The sequence below is a fragment of the Platalea leucorodia genome (assembly GCF_965183815.1).
Source record: "Platalea leucorodia genome assembly, chromosome: 16".
In the NCBI taxonomy this organism is placed as follows: domain Eukaryota; kingdom Metazoa; phylum Chordata; class Aves; order Pelecaniformes; family Threskiornithidae; genus Platalea; species Platalea leucorodia.
In genome coordinates this window covers 11,376,514-11,401,614 of record NC_138838.1, presented here as the reverse complement: position 1 = coordinate 11,401,614, position 25,101 = coordinate 11,376,514, and the positions used below count along the sequence as shown (strand labels likewise).

The window sequence follows — 25,101 nt, the reverse complement described above, 5'->3', positions numbered from 1 at the left end:
CTCAAACTGGCATAAATCCAAGCTACAGCTTGGAAACTGAGACTACGTTTTGTTTACAGAAGGCGATTCTATCACTGTAAATACCTGGTACTAAGCAATAGAGCACATAGTCATTGATCACAGCCATTAAATAATCTATTACAGAAATTTAAAATGGACATCAGCTATTAAGTAAGTACCAGGCACACTGCATACTTGAATTTCAGAAGTCAAATCTAAACATATTCAGATAGATTACTCTCGTAATAATATTTATAACTTAATCTTTAATCAAGTGCTTACTCTTAGATTCTAAAGGTTACAGAGGAAATTGCAGTAACTGAGCCAAGCTTCTTTTTATTGAATTCTTTTGACCAGAAATAAATGGGTTTTCAGTAAACCCTAGAAGCTGTTCGGAGTACAGATCCTACTTTTTACATTACTTCTCATATTCCAGAAGGATTTTACAATCTAAATTGCCCCTGTATCATATTATACTCTGTTCCAAGGACTTTCATTTTTCAACGAATTCAACGAAGTAGGCAGTTCTAGTCTCAGGAAATCTCCAGACTTAGGAAACAAGCACAGAAATCACACTAACAGAAATCTAAACAAAGGTATAACCAACAAAGGTAGAAAAAAAAATTCCTTTCTTTGTCTCAAGTTGAAATTCTATTTGGACCAGTTACAACAGTCCAACAACAGCATATCCTTGCTACTAGCAAGTCACGAACATTGCTTCAGCACACCTTATGCCAAGTACTGTACGAGAACACAAGCGTTAGCAAGCAATTGTGAACACCGGCACGGTGACGGGGTGGCCACCCCACAGCCCGCACGGAGAACCTTTGTTAGACCACGCAGAATACAGATGTAAACTGATTAAATGTTGCAACCCAGCTGCACACTCCACCCACCTAAATTATCCCCGGATCACGCAAGACGACTGTAGCATTCCCCGTGTGCCATTTCAATCTTTCAAAAATAGAGAGAGGAAAATTTTTCATATCCTGTGTAAAAAGAGGGTTCCACTGCTCCGCTGCAACTTTTCTCATTAGGAAACCAAAGGCACGCTGTGCTCAAGTAACCAAAACTTCCATATTAAAAACCCTGGGAGCTAGGTCTCGTTGGTACACAAAATCTAGTAGTAAAGCTACTGTTCAGTATTTGCTTACAAACAACTCAGACAAACAGGACTTCAAAAGCTAACCCTCAAACACAGAACAGATGGGTCTACTTACACATACAGGAGCCTACAGGAATAGTTTAACCTAAAATACAGTATTATTCCCCCAAACATCTCCCTCCATCATAAAACTCATTCATCTATGCTCCGTTTTGCAGACTAAGCCAGCTTCTCAATTCTCTTATTTTCTAACACTTAAATTACAGTTCTTTGTGGATTTTTTTTAGTATGACATTTTAAAAACCATTACCAATTATATTAACAAATTATTGTTCATTTTAATAAACACAAATTCAGTTTAAATAAGCTCTATACAACTTTGAGCTAGCTTTTCTCATATGAAAAGCTGAATGTTACGTATTCCAGACTAGAAGGCAGAACTTTCCAGAGGATTAAAGATACATGAGACCCAGATACAACCATTACAAGTCATCAAAAAACACTTCCCACATATCCCAAAGGCTTCCTTCTACTTTACCTGCCCAAAGCTATTTTCACTCTCGATCCCATTGTTCCCCCAAGAAATCAGGCAGCCTAGCAACATCAAGCAGCCTCATGCAACACACACACTTGTTACTTGCCTTTATTTACTACTCTATTTGATCATATACAACCGGTAGGAATGCTTACACCTTCGCCCATTTACAAACACTAAAGGCATTTGTGGTTTTGGATCAGTGAAATCAACAATTTAAACACCCTCTTAAAAAAAGGTGAAAGAGTATGTGGGGGGGAGAGGGGCAAGGAACATCTGAAATATGTCTTCTGAAAAATCAATATTAGATTGTAGATCCAGTCACAAGCTGTTCCACTGTAACATTTGCAGAATTCAGAGGAAAGAGAAAATATCGAGTGCTACCACGATCTAACCGTATTATCAGCGCACGGTTGTTCGTGGATACAAACAACAGCAAGATTTGCAGGTGCTGCAAAATAACATGCATTTCAAGTGACCTGTGAAATGCTGACCTTGGCATAATTTACAGTGAACTAATTTATCCAAAACGGTCCTCGCCCAACTTTGAGGGAAAAAAAAAAAAATGTTATACACATTCCTTCCTTCTTGCATCATCTTACAAGACAATAATGAACAATCTAGTGTATTACTTAGATAGAATTTCACCTAATTCCCACTGTCTAATTTAAATGCAAGGAGTTATTATATCCATTTCATTTAATTCAGCACATTTGGGCAATAGTCATTTAAATGTTAAGAGAATTTTTCTTTTCATGAAATTTGAAAATAAATTTTAAAAAAACAACTTAAACATTTAAGCTTTGCAAAATTTCCCATATCAAAAAACTGAGTAAAGTCATCGTTCTACTATATTTCTTCACAAATAGAGTCAGAATCCAATTTAGATAAAGCAATCCTTTAAAAAATACTGACATAGTGATTAAAGATAATCACCTGCAGATCCTTAAATTGTCATGGTAAGTGTGAAACACAATACACACTCTGCTCCGTAATGTGCCCGTTGCCAGTATTGCCTCTCTTGCCTTAGGCATCCTCGTGGTTTCCTCCGAGAAATAACTGGATAAAAACGACTCAGTCTCTTTCTTTGGAAATCACTGCCTATCTGCATCAGACACCCCAGACAACAGAAAAACTCACTGAAGTAGAACACAAAAAGTGGAAAATCAAAAAAGCCAGTATTCAATGCAGCGCTCGTGTCTGGAACGGTTCTGTCCGGTACCCACAGCCGGCTCAGGACAGGCTGTCCGTAGTGAGGAGACTCACCCAGCTCAACAGCGAAAGGCGACGTTATTTGTAAAATGGCATCCATAAGAAGTCAGGCCATTATAATGACACGTACAGCACAGCTTCTAATGGAAAGTCTTTGCGTACTGGAACTAGAAAGAAGTAAACAGCGGCAATCTTTTCTAACTGGAAATTTCTGTTGACATTTTTCTGTTACAGTCCATGTAGACAAATCAGATGCCTCATCTGAATGGAAAAGCTTTGTGTTTACCCAGATGAGTGAAGATCACCAGCAATGCTAAACCCAAGGGTCAACACAGACAGCCAAGTCCTCCAAACATCCTGGAAGGATTTTTTTTTTTTTTTAAACTATTTCTGACCATTTTATTTATTAATTTTAAACATTTCTGTTGCCCATTACTAAAAGCCAATTTCACTACACCGAATATCAACATATCACACTGCAGCTATATTCTTGATTAGTACTGTTGTTGCATCTTAGCCAGCTGTAATATCAGTACTTTAAAAGGCTCTTTGGATTTGTCTTGGATTTGCTTAGTTTGAATGTTTCGCAGGGATCTTCTCTCCAGATAACATTATTGGTGTGGATTACTCCTTCCAGAGCCTCTTTATCCAATTCTGGTGGATATTCTGTTCCATCTACCGGAGGTATCACCTCCTGCTTACAATTCTCCATTTATGCTCAGTCCTATTCACAATGAGAGCTCCAGGATAAACTTGAGAGTGCTTTTCTGGTTTTTGGTCAATAACAAAAAAGTCATTTTAGACTAATACAAGATGTCAGATGGAATACTTTAAAGCAAAGCAAACAACTGTCCATCTAAATGCTGTTTAACACAGGACATTTTCCTAATGTTCAAGTACTGTCTTACACTAACAGGGGAGTTGTGAGGGACTGGAAAAAGATGACGATACAAACAGCTTTAGCTCAGGAAAAAATCTCTCACACCAGAAGTCTTAAAGGGTTTCATAAAACAGATTTTCATAATTCAGCTTTTCCTAAACTTTTCATGCTTACCGGACTGGACTTTTGCATTATTATTTGCATTAACTACACAAAGCATCATTGTGGTTCACAGCAATATCACACATCAGAAGGGGAAGTTATCCTGACATTATTCATACTTTTCTGAAGCTGTAACATCTTTTTTTTTTTTTTTCTAATATACATTCTAGCAATTTTGTTCAAAACAAATTATCTATATTGCATACTTGCTCAGCATGACACGTTCCTTTAAAGTAAGTTAGGAGATTATCAGTTTATCCTGGAAACGTCTTTCCTACTGCTGTGCTTAGTGTCAGTACAGTGATAAAATCCTCTTAAAATAGTTCTAGGGTCCGGGCAACAATCAATTGTGTTTAATATTGTTTTGATTTTTATTTAGCAATGACTTTAGCGATTTCAGGCCTTTGAAGGCCAGGAATGAACAGCAGATTTAGGCTAAATTATTACTGCCTTTAAAAGTTATGGCAGCCTGTACAGAATGTCCTATCTCAACATCAACAGCCAAACTATTTGGAACGTTCTACTGCTGTTTGACTTTCGAAATAAAAAGTATTAGAAGCAAATGCATTAAAAACCACACCACAATTTAAAATTGTGTAAATCAGGACTTTAAAAAAAAATCCACATACTTTTTTCTATTGTCATTTGTAACAGATTTCCCACAGACATGCCTTTTAACATAGCTTTGATAATAATAAAACAGATTGCTTGATTTCACAATCTTTGATGAATGACAATCACTTTTCAAAATTAGAGACACATATAAGGCAAATACAATCCCCACACACCTTACAGAGTCATAGTTTCCTATCCACGGGAGCGGATATATCCCAAGCAACAAGACATTTTCATAAAATTTCCGCAGCAGCGTTAACAGCTTGAGCCAGCAACAAAAGTAATTATTCCCCGTCTACCTCCACAGAAGTTGCAGTTCCTCTTCACTGGTCTAGGAATCCTGCATGAAAACAGCACGAGCGCCTCTTGCAGAGGTATTAAGGCTTTACCCCTCACTCCAAAACCTATAAGCCTTGGCAGGTTCAACAGATATTTTTCTATTATTATTATTATTATTATTATTATTATTATTATTATTATTATTTTTAAGAATCCCACCAGATGGCAGTAGCATATCTCCCCAGCAAAACAGGGAGCACTTCTGCAAAGGACAGCTCCTTATTCTTAGAATATACACAAGACTTCCAAAAATCAGATAGACATTTTGAAACATGGGGCACAAACAGAGTTTGTCGCTGAAACCAAAATCCGGATTTTTTTTCAACACTTTAAGAATGTGTTAACAGTGAATACTGAAAGAGCAAAATGCTCTGTTTTCAGCAAATTAGGTACGCAACTTGGCTCGTGGCAATTCGCCAAACTAGAGCGCAGTTAAGCAAATCTGCAGAACCTGGGGGAAGGTACCTACACATCTTTTCCTGCTTCAGCAACTTCCCCCCCCTTCTTTTGTCACAGTTCGGAAACACCAAGCTTTGGTATTGCATTAACATGCACATCTTTGTGTTAAAGCACTATGAAAACGGATAAATACAGCAATTTAATGCTGATTGTTCAAGGGATTCTTTTCTACTTTGCCAGCTTGGGTTAAGTTCACTTTATAATCTACATGTAGTCAAAGGGGAGTTGATTTAAAACATAATGATGACTAGATGAGCGAGGATACAGTTTGTGTATACAAATACTAGCGGCAGCACTACAAGCCTGCATGAGTTAATAATGAAAATGCTGAAGCACGATGCTTTGGCTCTTCGTGAGCGAAAAACTCCTGCAGCACATTAGCTACCCCAAAACATCATAAAGTACCAGACAAATGAACTAATGACAAATGCTAATTCAACTGCCAAGTCAAAATCTCTCTCAGTAAGCTAATGGGAAACTCAATACCACACACTACTGATTACTTATTTGACGAGCTAAACTTAACTGCAGGATAAGTTGTATCTTTCTAGACAATGCAATGACACATCTGAGTAGCAAGATGAAAGACTACTTCAAATACTCAAACTGTCTGCAGAATAACATCCATTTCCCTCAGAAGTACAGATATGAACTTTGCAGTTCTCTATTAGTGCCAATACGTGCTCAGAAAGATATACAGATAAGCAACGGAATCCTTATTCAAAATTAGCTTAGGCCTTATGTTATTGAAAATTCCGTGTTACACTTGTACCAAAGTACACATTTTTCATGTCTAAGACAACTTAAACTATAAATATCCAAATCAATGTTTACGTTCAGTTGCATTATCTCATATGGCTAAAATTAAATTACACAGGCAGTCTTTCACGTTTTGAATGAAATCTAAAATTCAGTTTAATTATTGCTTACAGACTCTTAAATTCAGTCTGCGTTCACTTGCAGAAGTTAATATGAAATGCCAAGAACCTAACAGTGACTGCTGAATTCAAATATATGTGAGCAAAGAGGAACTGAATTTCAGCCAATTACATTCTCAGTCTGCGTAGCCTTACAGCTTTACCAAAGGAAATCTGACCTCCAAGCTTCTGCTTTTATTTTATTCAACGACCTCCCTGTTCTGTTTTTGGTTGGGTTTTTTGTGTTTTTGTTTTTTTTTTTTAAGCTGTTTTATCTTGAAGTAAAAGTTGTAGTTACAACTTTGCAAGCACAGTCCCACTAGCGGCGATTCCTGCTGGTGCGGACGCCGTTGCAGGGTCAGGGTCTCGGGATGGGTGGACACTTGGCACCGTTCTACCTGATGGCGCTCAGGAGCAGACCCTTCTTTCTACACTTCTTTTTTTCCCTCAGCATTCTTAATGATATTATATTTAAATATGCAAGCTTGACCTTTTATTCTACTGAATATTATGAAAGCAGATCTCTCTCTCTGCACCTTATTTTTTGGCAAATAAAACTAAGAAAATAAAGACCTAGGAAATATGTACAGGTAAACAAAATGCTTGTAGAAACGATAACAAGGTCTAATCTTACATAACAATCCAAATTTAAGCAAGCCTGTAACAATTAACTTAAACCCCCACACTTTATCAAAAAATATACGAACAGATGGAAATAATCTTGAGATAATTTTTTACAGCAGATTTCTTGTCAGTTTTTATTCTTTGATATCGACTTTTTTATACTGTACCATAGCAAGATCACAGCAGTGCTAACTGTACAACAGCACCCCTCTGACTTTGAAAACTTCGCATTTAAATTCACTCCCTAGGCCTTCTGAATTAAGGGACACGAGATCAACTGTAACATTAACCTACGCCTAGTTTGTGCAGTTTGTTCAGCCTTCTTAGAAAACATGATTTTATTACAAACACTGGTCTGGTTACGAGTGACCAACTTTAAAGGCTGGGACGAAGGAATAACGTGCCTTGCTCTTCGGAGGCCTGTCCTGCAAAGCGCTTTGCCACCATATGCTGGCACAGACTGCAACCCCAGGCACATAATACTTCTATCTCAGTAAAATTAAAGTACGGACAGTACCTAAAGCAAAATTCCTTAAGCACCACAGAAAGCCTTGTCGACCAAATGCTGTGGAAAGTTCTGTAGGGACACTTCAAACTTTGCATTTGTGATACAGGAAGCGTGCTGCAACACGCTCGCTCTCAGAAACACCACCGAGGCACCTTTCATGTTTCTAATGAACATTTCAGAATTTGGTAAACTGACAACCATTTAAAAAAAAAAAAAAAAAAAATCATGCCAGCTTTGCTTCAGTGATCCTGAAGGGCAATAATTACATACATTATATGAAGGTGGTCACAAAATACATTAGAAAAGATTACACTCCACTGACAGAATCCTCTGAAATAGCGGCTGGGGGAATAAAAGGACTGTAGGCGGTACTACAGTAAGACAGAAAATCCCATTTACATTTATGAGAGGAGAGCAAAGTTCAGATATTCTGTTTCAGGTAGCATAAAGCACACTACCGCAGGTCAAACAGTCTCCTAGACAAAGATCTTGACAGGTGACTGAAGAAGGAAGACATTTTCATACGCTTTTAATTTCTAACTCTTAAGTCAGGTCAAAACATATATTCTAATGCTCATTTGTTAACCTGAAACTTTAGGAAGCACAGCTTAGCTACACAACATACATATTCCAATAAAATGCATAGAAGGTATATAAACATGTTGCATTTGTCTCAAGAGAGATTGATGGTGCGGCCTGTTAGTCAGAGGTTGCTCTTCACCACTCTAAACCTCGTTCTGCCAGCAAAACCAACTGAAGCCAACTTTCTAAGAACAGAGAAGAACCAGTAAAAAAAAAAAAAACCTGTAGTAAGCAGCTTTCTTGTATTCTGATTCAAATGACAAAACCAAGAATGAATTATGACCTGGTAAAAAATGAAAAGGAGAAATCGGTTCAGGTTTTTTTTTTACTCACCAGACAACACCAAAGGCTCCGTATCCAATAGGTCTGTCCGGCTCAATATCCAGTTGCTGTTGTGGATGTTGTGAGTGCTGATGATGGTGCGCTTTAACTGCAGCAGCTGCTGCAGCTTGTACCTGAGCTGGGGCTGCTGCAGCTGGTCCAGGGGCCTGACCCGGTGCCGGTGATGGGAAATATGGCTGCTGCTGCCCTGGGTTTAACATTGCCGCGGCCGCGGCCGCAGCTGCTGCGGCCGCAGCTGCCGAAGAGGCATGCTGCTGTACGGGATGCACCGCAGCTGCAGAGCCTGGATGCAAGTGATGTTGAGGGTGGTGGTGGTGATGGAGGTGAGGAGGAGGGAGGTGAGGAAGGTGGTGGTGATGGTGGTGGTGGTGACCTGCTGCTGCTGCAGACGTACCGCCATTGTAAGCCGCCATCATTTTTGCGTTGGCTGTTGTGCCACAAAGAGACATTCAAAAAAATGCCCTTTGATTGGATAACAACTGGGTCAAGCTGTCATTTGGCCATAAAAATGAAATCTGCTACACTTTAAAAGGAGTTGGGTTTCATCATACACGGCCCACCTTTAAAAACATTGAGCTCAACTGGCCTTATCTCTTCGTGAAGCCAAACAATTTGGAGAATCTCTTCATGTGTGCGTGAGCCAGAGTGCACGAACCCTCTTCCCCCAAGAGTCCAGCTGTGGTTGGCTACTGAAACTCCATCCTTGGGCAACTGGGTTGGGTTTTGTTTGGTTTTTTCCTTCACTTTTTTTTTTTTTTTAAATAAAAAAGAAATACAGCGATCAATCCCCCTTCCCTCCAGAAGGAGGATTTGGAGTCTCTCCCCTGGAATACCCTGAGAGGACTGGCGAGCCTACCCCTTCCATTCCCACATCCTCTCCGTTTATCTCCTCGAAACCTCCCTGAGCGCCCAGGCACCTCCTACATCGCTCCCTCCTTTCAGACACCTGCTCCCTCAAATCTAGCAAAAAAAAAAAAGAAAAAAAAAGAAAAGAGAAAAAAAAAGCACAAAAACTTGGGAGTTTGCAACTTTTCCTTGAAGGCCTGAAACGCACGCAAGCACCCAGAAAAAGTGAAGAGGGACGGGAGGAGTGAGGGGAGGAGGGCGAGGATAAGGAGGGGGAGGGCAAAAGGGGATGAAAAGAAGATAAAAATAGATGGAGGAAGAGAAAGGGACGGGGCAGAAAGGAAAACAACGGGGGAACGGGAGGGAGAAGGGGCGAGGAAAAAAAACCGGGAGCGGGGAAAGTGACAAATGAATGACAGGGGAGAGCGCGGGGCCGGGGGATAAAGAGGGGCGAGGGGGAGGATGCGACGGGGGCGGCGAGGGACGGCGGCGGCGGCGCCCTGACAGCCTGACCCAGCGCCGGCGGCGGGCAGCGCCTCTGCGGGGGGCGCCGGCGGCTGCAGCCCCCCCTGCGGCGGGGCGGGGAGGGCGCGGGGCCGGGTGGGGGGAGGGGGTCTCCGCTGCCTGCGTGCGGCCGGCAGAGGTGGGGGGCGGCGGGCTCTCCTCAGGCCCCCGCCGCGCAGCGCCGCTCCGCCCCCCGGCCGCCGCCGCCGCCGCCGCCGCCGCCTCGGCCGCCCGACCCCCCGCCGCCGCCGCCGCCGCCGCCGCCACTCACCTCCTCACGGAGCCCCAGCGCGGAGCGCACAGCGGGCACGCGCACCCGGCCTGCCCTCCCCCCGCCGGCCCCCCCCCGCCCCCATGCGGGGCGCGCGCCCGACACCCGCCCGCAGCCAATCGGACCCGGCCCACCAGGCTCCGCGAGAGCCGCCCCCACCCAATCACCGAGCGGGACCCAACCCGGCCGGCCCATAGGACTCGGCCGCTGAGGAGACTCCCTGACTCAGTCCCGCCCCCTTGACCCCCGCCGCCCAATCACCGCGCGCCTCCGCGCCCAGAGCTAGCGAGACCCCGCGAGATTCCCTCACCTCATACAACCCTCACCTCGGGTGGCCCCGCCTTCTTCACCTTTCCTGCCAATCACATGGTGCCGCTCCGGCCTACTGGCCAATCGACTCTCCCCCTGGGCCGAGTCCCGCCCCCAAGGCCTGCTTCTTGCCCAATCGCAGCCCCCTCGCCGATCCAATTAGCCAATGAGGAGAAACGAAAGCCCGAAAAGGGGTTACTGGGCCAATAGTACTCGGAGGCGAGGCGGTGGCGTGATTGACAGCTCTCCTGACGAGTGGTTCGCGGCGATGGGCATTCAAGGAGCCGTCGTTCTTCAAATCGCAGCGCGAGGCGCGGGGTGACGGACGAGGAAGTGGGTGGTGCGCCCGTCTGCCGGTGGGCAGCTGGCCAATGGGAGGCGGGGAGCCGGCTGATGAGCGGCGGGAGGGACCAATGGCGCTCCCGGGGCGGGGTGAGGTAAGGACGCGGCGGGGCGCGGAGGTCACTGTGGGCGCTGAGGGGTGGCGGCGGGAAGCGGAGCGGGAGCCGGGGTGAGGCCCGGGCCGGGGGGGAGCGGGGCGCAGCGCGGCAGGGGCGGGAGTGCCGGTGCGCTCGGAGGGGCCCTGTGCCCGCCGTGGTGGCTCTCCCGGGGTCCCCCGACCGGGTGGGGTCCTCAGGGCTGTGCTGCTCCGGGGCGAGCCGGCTCTCCTCCCCGCCCGGGGCCGAGCAAGGGAAGAGGAGCTCGGTTTCCTGAGGTAGAGGTTTCTGCCTCAGCCCCGCTCTCCAGAGGAAGGTGATTACAAAAGCTGTCTTTCACAAAAGAAGCTTGCCTAACTCGGCTAACGGAAAGGCGAATGTGCTTTAAAGACGGGGCCGGCCTCGAAATGTGTGGAGGTTTTTTTGGGGAGGAAGGGGGATATTTTTTTTTTTTATCGTTTTTGGTTTTTTCCTTCGATTTGAAGACCAGAAGGTAAAGCTTGAAGGCTTTACCTTAAAGGCCTGAAGCAAGTGAGAGCGGGGAAGGTGCAGCGTGCTGGCGCTGAGGGCCCGAGCCTCGGCCGCAGGCCGCAGGAGCAGGCGGGAAGCGCGGCGTCGGCCCTCGGCTCGGGAGGAGAAAAAATCGGAGGTTTTAGGTCTCTGCAGCAGATAGCTAGTAGCAGGTACTATAACTGCTTGCTGCAGCGTGGTTATTAACACACTCAGACGTTTTATTTCAAATCTGAAGTACGTGTTAACCTAGGACCAAAATATTTTTTGTGTTGTTTTTTTTTTTTTAATTCGCTTATGCCATTAATCTGCATGCTTGGGGAATGCAGTGTGGTTCTTCAAAGCGTAGGTGTTCCCTAAAACATAGAGATTAATAAAAATTGGACAGTTTTAACACTTTCCACTTTTTTGTGTGAATATTAATCATATCTGACTAATAGTTTTACTTCAGAAAAACTAGTTATCAGAGCCTTACCCATGATGGTAGTAGAGTTAAATTAACTGTGATAGTGATAAAGAGGTTCCTTCATGTGATTAAATTGGGTGAGCAGTTCCAAAGGAAATAAATGACTGATGGTGATGTGTCCGTGCCCCTGTCATGGGTGAGCTGCCAGCCTTTCCTTCTCTGCGCCTGGCTCTTGTCTGAACAGAGGAAAAAAGACTAGCAGAGCTATAATGGTACAACTGCATTGCTGAAGTTTTACCAACAAATCCCTGATGGTACAGCATCAAGTACTGTGATCTGCCTTTTCTGTATGTCGCTGTAAAAACCGAACATCATTGGACTTCTATACAGCATGGGGGAAAGGAGACAATAAATGTGAAAGCCTGTTGCAATTCCTAAAACTTGGGTGCGCAATCTTTTTAAGAATGGGTTTTTGGATACTTTTTGTCTGCTCTTTGAGAATGTAAACAAGAAAAATCTTGCATGAATTAAGACAAGTTTCTGTGTTAAAACTGTTTCTGTTGCATTTTGAAATGCTGTTATCTAATATTCCAGTCTGGAATTACAGTAGAGTTTTCCTATCGTGTTACGGCTTTTAAAACAGAGACTTCACTTTTTTAAAAAAAAAAAAAAAAAAGGCAAGAGTAATTTGGTTTACAGCCATTTTATAATCTTACATATTGGAGGAGGAGAGAGAATATTTATTTAGAACTTGTATTTCTAGCTGTCCCTTTGAAGTCCTTACTGATGTTGATAACAAACTGCTAATGTGAATATGAATGTGGCATGCCCCAAGGATTCTTTTGGTCTCTGCTTCCCCTCGGGCTCTGGAGAGGTATGGTGTGGGGTGTGGGACAATGGAAGGAAGCGGACACAAAGTAGGTTGGGTAGGCCTGGGCGTAGGGAGGTGCCGTGAGGACTGGAAGGCTTGTAAAACTCTCCCACACATTTTCATTATGGACTTGTTTCTTTCTCTGTTATTGCAAAATCTTTCCAAGTAGTAAAATCAAGCAATTGCCTAATAATGGTTGTATGGAAACTTGGGTTCTAAATGTATTTGCAGATTAATGTCTCAGTGGCGTTATTCAGGTCCAAATACAGAGTGTATCTTTTTTCAGTTCGGTACATTACTGAGATAATTGGATCACATGTCTTTAAACAATTAATTTTCAGTAGAGTTTAATTTTTACTGGTGTATTTGCTGAAAGTCAGTCACCTTCAACTGCATGTTGGGAAGAAAAGGGAAGGAAGAAATTATCTTGTTCTTGCTACTGAACTATAGTTGAATTTATGGTCGTAAACAAAGTGTTCAGTGATATGGAAAAAATCAACCTTTTTCTAGTGTAAACTGAAAGTCTTATAATGACTGCTTATTGAGAAGTGTTCGTAGATGTGCAGTTTTGGTGACTAATTTAGGAGCCTAATCTCTGTAGGCTCCTTATCATTAAAGGGTGCAGAGGTATATGGCATTGCTGTCTGGAGGAGTCTGCTTCAGGTGTGTCTGGACATCACCTTAACATTTCTTTCCCCATTGACTATATGGAGCCTTCAGAGAGAAGCTTTTGAACAGCAATGTTTAAAGCAGGGTGTTTTTACCTACTCACTTTTGCTGTGGATAGGGAGTAATTCAGGCCTAGATCTCTGACAGCATATTGTAAAGCTTTGTGTAGCCATCTCCCCTGGAGCAGCTTGTATCCCTGAGAACCTGGTCTTTCAAGTATTGTGCTCATGAAAAGATGGGAATTGGATCCACTTCTCATTAGTGTTTAAAGCATCTGTTTACACTTCCTCATGAGCAAACCAGTTGCCAGTTAACCTGAGGGAAGCACCAGCTGAAGCTCATGCTGTGCCTTTATTACTTTAAGGAGGGATCAACACAATGGGCATTGTACTCAGCATCTTTGCCATAGTTGAGGATGTTACATATGTGCAGCTTTCCATTGCAAGTATCACATGATGCATTACAATATCATGAAGGTTGCTGGTATTTTTAGGGAAAACAGACTTGTTTAATACCACAGGTAAACTGTTGAAAAAGTTTTGTATTGTTTATTGATGCTCCTTTTCTTTATGGTTATCATCAAACACCAAGCATTTCAAGTTTTGGATAGAGGTTATCTTTAGTAAATGTCAAAGAAAAAAGCTACCAGTTCCATCAGCTCAGCCCGCCTTCAGTCTGACTGCGTACTTCTGTATTGGCACCAAGTGATCTGGGGCAACTCCTAGGTCCGCTCTTTGGTGAGTAGGGTTCGTTGCCTGAACCAGAGCACTATATCCAGCATAAAGAGTTTCTCCCCACACACCTTTGTCTAAACTTACTGACTTCCTATTGATTTGTCATGCAACCTTTTTATATTGCCTTTAGTGAATCAAATCCACGGTGACTTCATTTTTGGCTGTACATCAGTAAATAAGTGTCTTGTCTTAGAAATACTCTGAAAGTGTTGTTAGACACTGTCGTGTAGATGAATTTTCAACAGTGAGGGCAAAAGAAGCGAACTGGGTTGCAGGCCTGGCATTGTCACCAGTTTTCCTGACAGCTCTTGACTGGACTACTACAAACCATGCTTTCCAATTTCCATGTCTGTAAAGTGTAAGTAAAATCTGGGAGCCACTTTATTTTTTTGTTTATTTTAGTTTAACTGAATGCTACAACCATATTACCCATCTTTTATTTGTTCTTTGAAGTTGAATCAGCTCTTTTCAATGAGATGAGAGGCGGGTGAGATGGCAGCTGAAGGGATACGCTTATCTTGTGCGTCCATATGGAGTTACGTCAGATGCCAGTGTTGAATGACCCACCCTAACAACTCTATCTTCCTTCCACAGTGGGTTTTTAAACACTGTTAATTGGTGTCCCAGGCCTCTGTCATACTGTGAAGCTTAAGACTGTCAGTTCAGCTGCTTTTTAGGCACTTCATGCTGTGAAAGTTAAGGGGGGACAAGATCCAGTTGATTCATTTGGAGGTACGTTTAAGGAAAAAACCTAAAAGAATATTAAGGAAACATGAAACTTGCAGACAAAGTGCTCAACTTTTAACAGACCCTTTGTTTTCTCAGTATAGGTCTGTTATTTGAAAGTGTTACCTATTAGTTATATGAATCACTCCTACCTAGAACAGGGCGGCAGAATGAATTAATCGTGTACTATTGTAAGTCAGTGCTTCCTTGTTATTTAATGCCTCTGTAGAAGAAGCAGAAGTCTGCTGAGGGGGAGCTCATTACAGAGCTGGCTCATATACCTTTGAGCAAGAGTGTTTTGTGAGTAGTTCAATGAGCTTGAGCTGCTTGATGAGTGAGTTGGCAAAATCTAGCCATAGTAATTTGAACTGGGCAGGTAGAGACACTGCTCTAGATCCTGCCAAAGCCCAGTTTGATTGCAACTAATTTGTCATCCCCAGTGATGCATGGAGATATGTGATTGGTGACTACTGCTGATGAAACATGACAGATCAATTCTAATCTCTTACTGGTAAAGACAGTTATTCATGGGGACATGCATCTGTCTCTTACTATTTTATTCACAGTAAGAGTGCTGTAAAGCAGTAGCAAGTCTGCTGTTTGAGTATCAAACACTGAATGCTAGTACATCTAGATTTGTCAGATGCTGTTTGCTAATCTTGTTTAAAAACTACATATAAAAGTAAATACCATGCATTAGAAACACGGGGCACAGACTTGTCCCTTTTTGAAAATGTACTGTGTCAAGTTCAGTCTTTTCTGACTCTCGAGAGATTTATTTACCCCTTGGATTTGCCACTTGCTTTGCAGGGGTATAATCTTTTTGACAGCACTCTGCGTAAGGGCAAGCGATGGAAGACAATTCGTAATCGGCCAGTTCTATTTCTCTGATGCTCCTCAGCAGAGTTCTAACCTTAAGATTCTCCACAAAAGATTATATCGCATTGCACAGTATAAAATGTTATGGTCCAGTTCCAGGCATAGGCTCTGTGAGGTTTTTTCTTGTACCACAAGAACTAGCTGTGAAAACAGGACTCTGAATATTAGAATAAGTCTTTTGATTTCATGGCTGAGTGTTGCATATTAATGTCCTTCAGCACTTATGCGTGTAGGGTTTTTTGTGACCCTTTAATGCAGAAAAAGTAACATTAAGTGGCACAAAGCATAATAAAATGCTTGCACAGATTTGTCTGTGATCCGCAAAAGGGGTACTCTGAGCTGCACTATTGATAATTTATCATGTGGGTGTTTGACAAGCCCACACATACCTTGATATACAACGCTGCAGATACAGTCCTCAGTATTCTGTAACACCCTGGTAATATTTTATTCATAAATCCTAATGCTGAAGCCCTTAAGGTGTCATAAACACAGTGCTAATGCCTGTGAATTTGAGGGGGGTTGATTAGTCAGATAAATATCATGCTCTAAATAAACTGTGGTCCTAACATATGACAGAATAAACATTAATATACACAGAGTATCATAGGATTAAAATTCCTGTTGGTGTATATTAGTCCTTTTCTTTGCAAAGAAAAATTTTCTGGAGTTTTCTTCTTTAAAACCTTTTCCTTACAAACTAGAAAAGAATAAATTATCTATTAATAAAATGCAATGAGGAGCAGGGGAAAAGAATATTTTGTTTTAACTTTGATTATGTATAAAGGGTTGTGTCTTAAAGTTTGCAAGGATGGCAATATGCCTTCATCTAAGAGGAGGGCAGGGTTCTGCTCGTCTTGTTGAATGAGGGACAAATCCCTGTCCTGCTCTGGGCCATGTGTGAATAAAAAGATAGGGAAAAAAATCAAGTAGTCAAAGTGGATGACCTAGCATAAGCTAGTTAGTCTATCAAAAAGGCATGTTGACCAAGATGAGCCTCATCTTTGTCTTTAAAGCAGCAGTGTGGGAACTTGGCTTCTTCTTTGAAAAGCGATTAAAATGACGGAATGGTATTTACTTCAGTAGAGCTGCACAGATAGGACTGAGATACGGGGTAGGGGACAACTGGTGTAAATGACAGCTGGTGTCATCTAAGATACTGCATATCTCTGATGTTGGAGATCAGACTCTACAGGCACTTATGTTGCTCCACTGGCCTGTCAGCCCTGTTTGTGGCTCTTGCGGTGTAGTGTTTTTGGTGGTCACATTGCAGTTGACAGCTTTGCCCCAAGTTTGTTCCGTATACTGTATATAGAAATACGAAGATCATGATTAGCACTGGGGCTTGAATTCATCCCTGTCACCTCCAAAGCACTGAACTCCATGCCCTGTAGTGCGTTCTAGCCAAAAGTGTTTTCTTTTGAATTTTCTGAAGGAGTTACTGAATTCTTTGTTTGCTGCAGAGCTTAAGCACGAGCTTGGCTTTAACTGGGGGTGCTCAGGCGCTTAAAGTTGGTTTATAATAATTTGCCATTTAAAGACTTCAGCCCGATTGTTTAGTTCTTTCTGTCTCATTTTCCTTCTTGCTGCTAAACACCAGTTGCAAGAGGTAGAGAGGAGGTCTTTATCCCCTGCGGCTTTTTGGGGAAAGTGACAGTTCTGCAGTTCTCTCTGTTCCACATTTCTTTGCACCAGAAATGACCCTGCTGCTCTTTGTCACTAGTGTTTCCTTTTATCCTTCTCCTGGCAGCTGCTCTTGCTCCATTTTGATGTTGGAACAGCAAATGAACTCCCTCTGAAGCAAATGTCATGCCAGTAAAGATGTTGAAGCAGCAAGAAAATCATCTCTGTCTCTGAAGACTGAATTGGAGACCTTTGTGAATGAGATGTTCTTAAAATAGCTCCACAGCATGTTATCTTCCCTAGAAGGTGGAGAATTGAAAACGCCACCATAAGCCGCTTGTTTTTGTGTGAGCAGGATCCCTAAATAAGGTTTCATGGAGTGGGGAGAGAAGCAGGTTGTTTACTTTTCTTCCAAATGAAGATAGGTACAATAATACCCAAGCACTTTGTTTCTGCTATATCTTTTATTCAGTGATGGGGGAGGGAGGGAGGAAGGAGGCTAGGACACCAGTACTTGTGATATCGTGAATTTTATGGATTGTAGATTTAATCAGACTAGAAAATACTGTTGCTGTGGTGGTATTTTGGCAACACCTTTCAGAGACCTGACTTTGTGCTCTGATTGTCCCACAGTTAGCTTTTTGTTCTGTCATTGATGCCAGTGACAACAAATTGAACAACGCAATTGAGTTGATCTGAATTAATTGATTGCTTCTCTGATTGTGCGCCTCTTGCTAAGAGTTTTGTTTGCAACATCTTGGCTAATGGTCATGATTATTTCTTGTCCTGCATTCAATTACACTGGAACAAAGTGCATGCAACGATTTGCTATGTCAGATTATTTTGCTGTATTTTGACCCGATTATTCTGTAGGTATGATTCAGTGAAGTCCTGGGTAGGAGATTAAACCTCTAGGTTGTTAAGTTCTTGCAGATGATGATGTATCTGTAAATACCAGTTAGTTTTGTTTGCTCTAGCTTTATAATGATAGCACAAAGTCCAGCCTGATTCTGTTTCCTCTTCCCGCCTCCCCCCCCCCGCTTATTTCCAGTTTGAATAGCTTCTTAGTGCTTTTTCATGTAATGACTAATTTTGTCTAGCGTAATAGGTCGTAAATCCTTCACCATGTCAGAGTTCCTTGAGTCTTGTATATGAAACCATATGCATTCAGTATCGAAAAAAGAACAATGCGTTATGGAAACACTTAAACAGTAATTTTTAAATTGCGGTCTTTGCAGTAGCACACCTATCCATTACAGCAGGGCAATTTTGAGAATGCAACTTAAACAGTTTTTCTCTGAGGTACAAAGTAGTGATTATTCTCTGTTGTCTTGCCAATATTACTGTATTTCTTTGTCATACACAAATAGTCAAGATAGGAATACATACAGGACCAAGACATCTGGAAGCTAATAGGAAACAACAAACTTGCCGCCTGGTTCATGACAACGTTTCGCTCCAGCATTATCTTCAGAGTGTGATCCTGGTAAACTGGGGTAATGTAATGCTAATTAAACTTAAGTTTACAAAGAAGATTTGTTAGAATTAGTGCAACTCGAAGCCTGTGCTTTGTTAGGTCGTCACAGATGTGAAAAACAAATTTCATATTGACTCCAGAATTGGATCCACATGTCTGACAGTAGACTTTGGTAATGTTTGAAATGGACTTTGTGAAGCCAAATCCTTGCTTAGTTCATGTAAGTCGTCATGGCTTCTTTCAAATTGACCTCCATGCTCTTTTTTGTTTTGGATCTCTTTTAGAAGCAAGGTTCTTTAAACTGTTTCCATCATAACACAGTTAAAGATCAGCCTTATGTGCAGTGTGGTGTACGGAGCCATTCAATGCTGTTTTCCATGTGCTTTATTTAACTGCTGTCAGGTGGTTCAATGGGTGTTTAGTACTGATGCTACCTGTCTGAGCCTGCTGTGTTTGTGTCAGAGCTGGTGAACCACCTGCCCAAGTTGTGCACTTACATCGGTTACTTTTGCCATAGGTTTACATAGCTTTTGATGCTTTGGTCTCATATCTGTTGCAGGAAAGTATTTCATATGTAGAGATATTAAGTTACATTAAATATTATGGTGTTATTAAAGGATCTGTTTAGTGGAATTTCAACTAACTAATCTCAGGTAATCAACAATAAATGTAGAGCCAAAAGCTTTTTACCTTTACTATTTTGTTTTTTTTCCCCGCAGTGTTGTTAATGAAATAACAGAAACCAGTTTCTCCAGGCAACAAACACAGTGTGATTTTTAATCTGTGTGACAGTACCTGTATATATTTTCCAAGAGTTGCATCACTGTTTGCTGCTTGTTTAAACATGTCACATGTTTAGTGACCTTGTTCTTCTATGTGATCCACTGTTTCTGGAGTAAAAACTAGCTAAAAATAATACCAAGCCAGAAGTTGAGTCGAGTTGCTCTAAATTACCCTAGCTGAGGCTCTGGGCAACCACGGCCTCTATGGACAGCAGAGATTCTCAGCTGGTGTAATGTAAAATACTTTTGTACAGCCAAAACCCTCAAGGAACCTGATTAATGTGTGATAATAAAACCTGTGCACTTCTAGCCCTGTGCAGGCTATTACAGTTTGGATAGATTCTTTGGACTGCTCTTGCTGCTAGGTGCTTTTGATTCACTTTTCTGCAGCGTACCTCTAATATTAGTAGATTATTTAATTTGCACAGTGTGACCATGGGCACAATTACTTGTTCATGATGGTTCTTAAATATGGTGAGTGTGATGTCAGGCATAGAGGTAAAGATCAGGAGGTTTATCAATCAGGGCAAATCTCTGACAGTAATCACATGATTTACACCTCTTAGTTTTATGTTGGGTAAGCACATTTGCTTAATTCAGCATCGGGTTTACATGTCATGCAATTCAGTTGCTGTCTTGATTCAAACCTACTAGCTAAGAAAGATAACAGGTTAGGAAATAATCTTGATTTACATGTAACCTGGGAATTACTGGTCCAGGTGACTGGAAGGTCTGTTTCTTTGGTTAGACAGACAGCAATCGTTGTTGTACATGGAGAATTTTGTTAGTTTAAGAGCTCTTGCTGATATTTCTCGGCCCGAATGATCAGCTAGCTTCAGGTGTTTGATTTCCTGATAGCCTCAGGAGAGCCCCTGTGAAGGTTCAGTCTCAGCAGCAGAATGTAGTAGCAGGTATAGCATGAGCTATTTCGGCTATAACATCCGTTTTCTTTTCTCTGAATATATTGCAGTGCTCTCTTTCTGAAGTCCAAGAAACTCTTAATGTGTTTTACACAAATCATGCCGATGAAGCAGTACTCCGTGTGAGGTACACTTTGAGAGTTCGTTAGTTATGCTGTTGCTTCACATAATCCTGTGCTTGAAATCAGATGTTTTTGAAGAAAATAAATCTTGCGTTATGTGTACTTGGGAGCGAAAAATGCGTGCCTCACATGTAACATATATATTAACTGTTGTTGTTATTTTGTTTGTCAAAAATTATTGTAATGAATGGACTACCTGTCTTGCTTATGGAATTGAGTAATCTGTACAGGAGCGGGCAGTAAAATTAACCAGGAAAAGTCTGATACGACATTTTGCAGAAACATGAAGAGAATCTTCTACAGGTCTGTGAATATCTGAATACTTTTGTTTTTCTTGGACATGGTGGAAGGGGAATTGATAAGTAAAAGTACTAGATGCAAGAATGAAATCACTAATTGAAGAACATGGACTTTTTATAGCAAACAGTTTCATAATTATATTCATATGATAAGTTTAGGTAGGAGAAATATTAAAAATTTGACAACTTCAGTTTTTCACCTTTTGTGTGAAGGTGGAAATAACTGATGGAAATAACAAGCATTACTGATAGAAACACAAAGTTTTCGAAGTTCTCTCAGTTGTTTTAAGACTATTAATGTTTTTCGTAATCCTACCTTTTGACATGATAATAGCCCTTTAAGGGCTTTCTTTACCAGATCAATTCTTTTCCTACTATGAGAACTAAAGCTTTTCAGCTGTCCGTCCAATTTATCCTCCTGGACTAAATTTCTCATATCAAGAGAGCCAGCAGCAATACTCCCCTCAGGAGATTTGTATCAATTAGTTACGCATCACTAATTTCTGTGGTACTGGTTGACCAGTCAGTTGCAAGAAGGCTGTTTTGTAAACAGTTACAGCTGCTGGGGGTTTGTCTTTACTTTTTTTGTTGAGGATTTTTGGTTTTGATACAGGTCTCTTACAGGGCAGCTATTGAAAGCCTGCAGGTTTACACATGTGCATGAAGAAATACGGACTAGCTTTAGACAGCTCCTTTTGGGATGGTCGTTGCCTACGGATTTCACATAGTACTAATGCAGGGCCATGTTATACACAGCTAAGCGAATTTATTCCAGAAATACTTCTGATGGAGAATGTCATCCAAGAGATACAGGGTTCTCAAAGTACAACAGTTGTTTGTAGCTATTGCATAAATCTCTTGTGTCTGTCGGCGTATGTGTGCCTGCTACCACTGTGATGGCACTCCGTCTTAAACGTATCAGTCTGAATTCCAGGCATCCTAGAGGCTGCTGGTAACTTTCCTCTTGCCCTGTGGTCGTAATGATATTCAATTTAATTCACTGTAAAGGAAAGTGGGATGTAAATATTCTGTAAATGAGACTGGGGTGACATAGTAGCAGTCTGGCATTAAAAAGAAGGGAGTGCAGTCTAAAGAGGAACTGTATCTCGATGACAGTCGCAATTCAGAAGCCACAGTCGTGGCCTTATATACCAATGTCTACGATGGAGAAGTGAGGGCTCTCTTGTTCCAACATGCACTAAGCCTTATTTTTGCAGTGTGATGCTGTGCTGCTCAGCAGATTGTAGAGGATCTATACAGCATCAAAATGTTCACATCTGTCACATGTAAAACCTTCTGAATTGCTTCTGATAAGTAGTTGGACATTATTTAGGTTCCTGTTGTTTAGTAGAGGACTTGGATGTTATCAGTGAAGTGCTTGCTTAGCCTTCACGTACTGTGCTTCTACTGCCCTTGCCTGGAAGCCTTGTCAATGTATTTCACTACATAGGTTTGTGCATGTATTTATTTCTGGGTTTGTTCGTGGGTTTTTTTTTTTGAGGGGGAGTGTTGTGCTGTATATGAAGAGTCAGACCTGGTGAGAGCTAAGCAGGTATCGATTGCATTTTATACTCTGTAGCCGCAGCACTGGTACCTCTTACATCCCTGGTGTCTCTCCAGCTCCTCAACATCACTGACCAAGTTTAAGAAAGCAGAAAGAAACTGGTGCTATATCGATAATGTGAGTGGCAAATGGAATCTAGCAGGAAAGCAGGTTACTCCCCAGCTGGAATGCAGACCAGGCTTCAGTTAATCCCTCCCTTAGCCAGAGAAAGGTGGTTTTAATCTATTTATTATGCATTTGGTTGTTTTTTTCAGCACTGATATCTGCAAATGCCATTGCACTGTTCGTCTTGTACTATCCATTTGCCATATCAGCAGATGAATCTGGACATGAAGCCGTTTTCCGTCGCTCAGGTCTAATCCCAAGTAGTGCCATAGGATCTTGTGAATTGCTCTAGGTTTTACAGAAGTAAATGACAGTATAACATATAATTTTTAAGAACCTGTTACCAGCTTTCTATAGGATTTTTTATTTAGACAGCTGAATTTCTTTTTGCTGATGTTTAAGACAAAAACTAATTTGATATGATTATCAGAGAAGGAAAATTAAAAGGACAAAGCCATACAGGAAGCTCATTAGAATGGAAACACTGAAATAACTGGGTAGTTGGGCATTGATTTTGTCCTCACCCCCTCACTCACTTTATGAGCAGTTTTGTATTAAAAGTAACATGTCTGCAGGATGATGCTTCAACGTCTGTTATTGCTGAAATAAAATTATTTGCTTGTGTTTTCCTCTCTCCACATTCTTCCAACATCTGCATTTGTAGATCTGTCCTGTCTATTAATTGTATCTAACACTGCTCCTTTCCAGGGAAAATGCATCAAAGGGTATGGGATCCTGTCTTCGGTTAGGAGGGGAATGTTTTGGTGTGGGATGTTGTATTGCCGTTCACTTTTATTAGATATTAAGTGACTGGCTGTGAAACGGAATACCGTGAATGAGGACTCTGAGGGCTGCTAGCACGAAGCCTATGCACAGCTATGTTGCTCTCAAGTGTGTTTATGCGAAACAAAGAAGTTCACAGGCTATGGCCTGTCTCCTGAAATGTTAGTGTCACCTTATGTGATTGAAACTGTGCAAATAATTTTCCGTATTTTCTTTTCTCAGAACGTTTGCAGGCAAATCACCATTTTTTAAAAGTATTCCACATTGAAAATGCTCAATAATTGTGGGATTTTGATTTTTTTTTTTTTTTACTTTATACGTTGATCCAATAAATTGATTATAAATCTGTCTTGCTGAATGTTTGCTATTTCAATCACTCTGGCTGTGATTGTTCTGATAGGAAGCAATATATTTTCTTTGTTTTATGTTTTGGGTGATTGCTAAAATATATATGGTTGCATGTGCCAATTTTAAGATTCAGTTTATTTATGAATGTGACTTAATTGCTTCTCCTCAGTATTTGTACTATAAAAATACAACTGCATAAAGGTTCATAGCAAGAAAATAGAAACAGCTGAACAATAGATTTGAAATAATATTTGGAAATCTTTTCTGCTCTCTAATTATCATGATGTTAATTGTGTCCTCCAGTCTTCAAACTATGCTGTAGTTGGGAAAGCACATGCTTAAATCCATTCCTATCCAGGAAAACGCTTGAGCTTAATTTTAAGCATGTGTATAAGTTACATTAGTTAAATGACTCATAACTATTTGCTTAAATTCTGTCCAGTGTTAGACTGACTAAATATATTAGAATTGCAATGTAAATACGGCAGTAAATAAGATAAATACGGGTGTTGGTTTTGCTATGAACTTATCACTGATTTTGACTTTTATAGTCGTTTTTGTAGTATGCAATTGAAATCAGAAAAGAATGGAAATTTCAACTAATTTTTTAATATGCTGAAATGTATTAAGTTACACAAAAGAATCCATATTATAGTAATCCTGCGTATATACAGGAAAAGAGTACCCAGCGTGCATGGCAGATGGTTTCAAAGGAAATCCTCGAGAGCTAGGATTAAAAAGCAATTTTCAGCAAGTTTAAAATGGGTCTCCATATTTGGGTCACAGATATTAAGTCTTTCACTGCAAACAAATGAGGGAGAAGTCTTTTCGGATTATTATGGAAATGCTTCTCAATAAAAGCTGACCAGTGCACGCTGTGGAAGAAAGAAGTGAGAATGTCGGTGGATTCTGCTTCTGATCCTGTTCTAACAGCAGTGGGAAGTAGAGTTGTGATATGCAGAGACAGTGGTATGTTGCAAGTAAATGGGATTCGTCATTCGGCTAACAAATGTTGGCAACCCTTTTAAAAATAATGTGTATATGGCTTCAATTTTTGTCTGCCCACTGAAGCAAATTTACATAAAGACAAACAGAAAAATTGGAAGAACAAAATATAAAGAATGATCTTGATTTTGTTGTTCTGGGTCTGCAAAGTTGGAATTTTCAAGGAAACCCAAGGTATAAAGGTACCTAAATTGAATTTCGTTTCAGATTTCTGAACTCTGTTCCTGCCCCTGCCCATTTTCATTGATTTCATTGGCTTTTGTAGCAGAACTTCATATTTTTATACTGCAGTAGCAAAGTGTGGATAATCCTGCTCCTCTCTCCTACCCATCACTGTTTATTTTAAACTTTGCTAAATAATTTTTGGTGTGTTAGAAATGACAGATTTATACCTGTTTACATTTAGTGAATTATACTTAATCACTGTTTGTTAAAGTGTAAAGACTTCTCGTATAGCATTTTTCTGTTCCTTTTGCCTATGGCAAGCGTGTCTGATATGATAAATAAGAAATTGAATAGCAATCATAGACAGGAACGAACACGGGCTCCAAGTTTTGCTTGGAAGTATGTCTGCACTTACAAACGGAAAGCAAGCCCATGTTTTTTCAAACATGCTTTAGGGGCACACTAG

The 25,101-nt window shown here is 41.2% G+C and overlaps 2 protein-coding genes across 19 annotated transcripts in view; one reads left to right on the top strand and one right to left on the bottom strand.

The window, feature by feature from the left end:
* Positions 1-10,244, bottom strand: part of NLK (nemo like kinase) — a 66,058-nt gene extending 55,814 nt beyond the window's left edge. The window contains exons 1-2 of one of the 5 annotated variants that reach the window (XM_082328263.1): positions 10,228-10,244; positions 8,272-9,240 (exon numbers count right to left, since the gene is read on the bottom strand). In XM_082328263.1, coding sequence (XP_082184389.1) covers positions 8,272-8,729 — 458 coding nt within the window. In that variant the 5' untranslated portion in view covers positions 8,730-9,240; positions 10,228-10,244. Of the gene's footprint in view, positions 1-8,271; positions 9,677-9,901; positions 9,969-10,227 lie in introns of those variants that run through there. The other 4 variants (XM_082328264.1, XM_082328262.1, XM_082328266.1 and 1 more) reach the window with 4 other exon arrangements.
* A 249-nt stretch (positions 10,245-10,493) lies between these two features.
* LYRM9 (LYR motif containing 9) overlaps positions 10,494-25,101 on the top strand; it is a 63,673-nt gene continuing 49,065 nt past the window's right edge. For 2 of the 14 annotated variants that reach the window (XR_014229919.1, XM_082328170.1), the window contains exon 1: positions 10,494-10,647. Coding sequence is in view for 1 of the 14 variants with exons in the window: in XM_082328170.1 (XP_082184296.1) it covers positions 10,582-10,647 (66 nt within the window). In the remaining 13 variants the exon portion in view is untranslated. The other 12 variants (XM_082328167.1, XM_082328174.1, XM_082328172.1 and 9 more) reach the window with 10 other exon arrangements.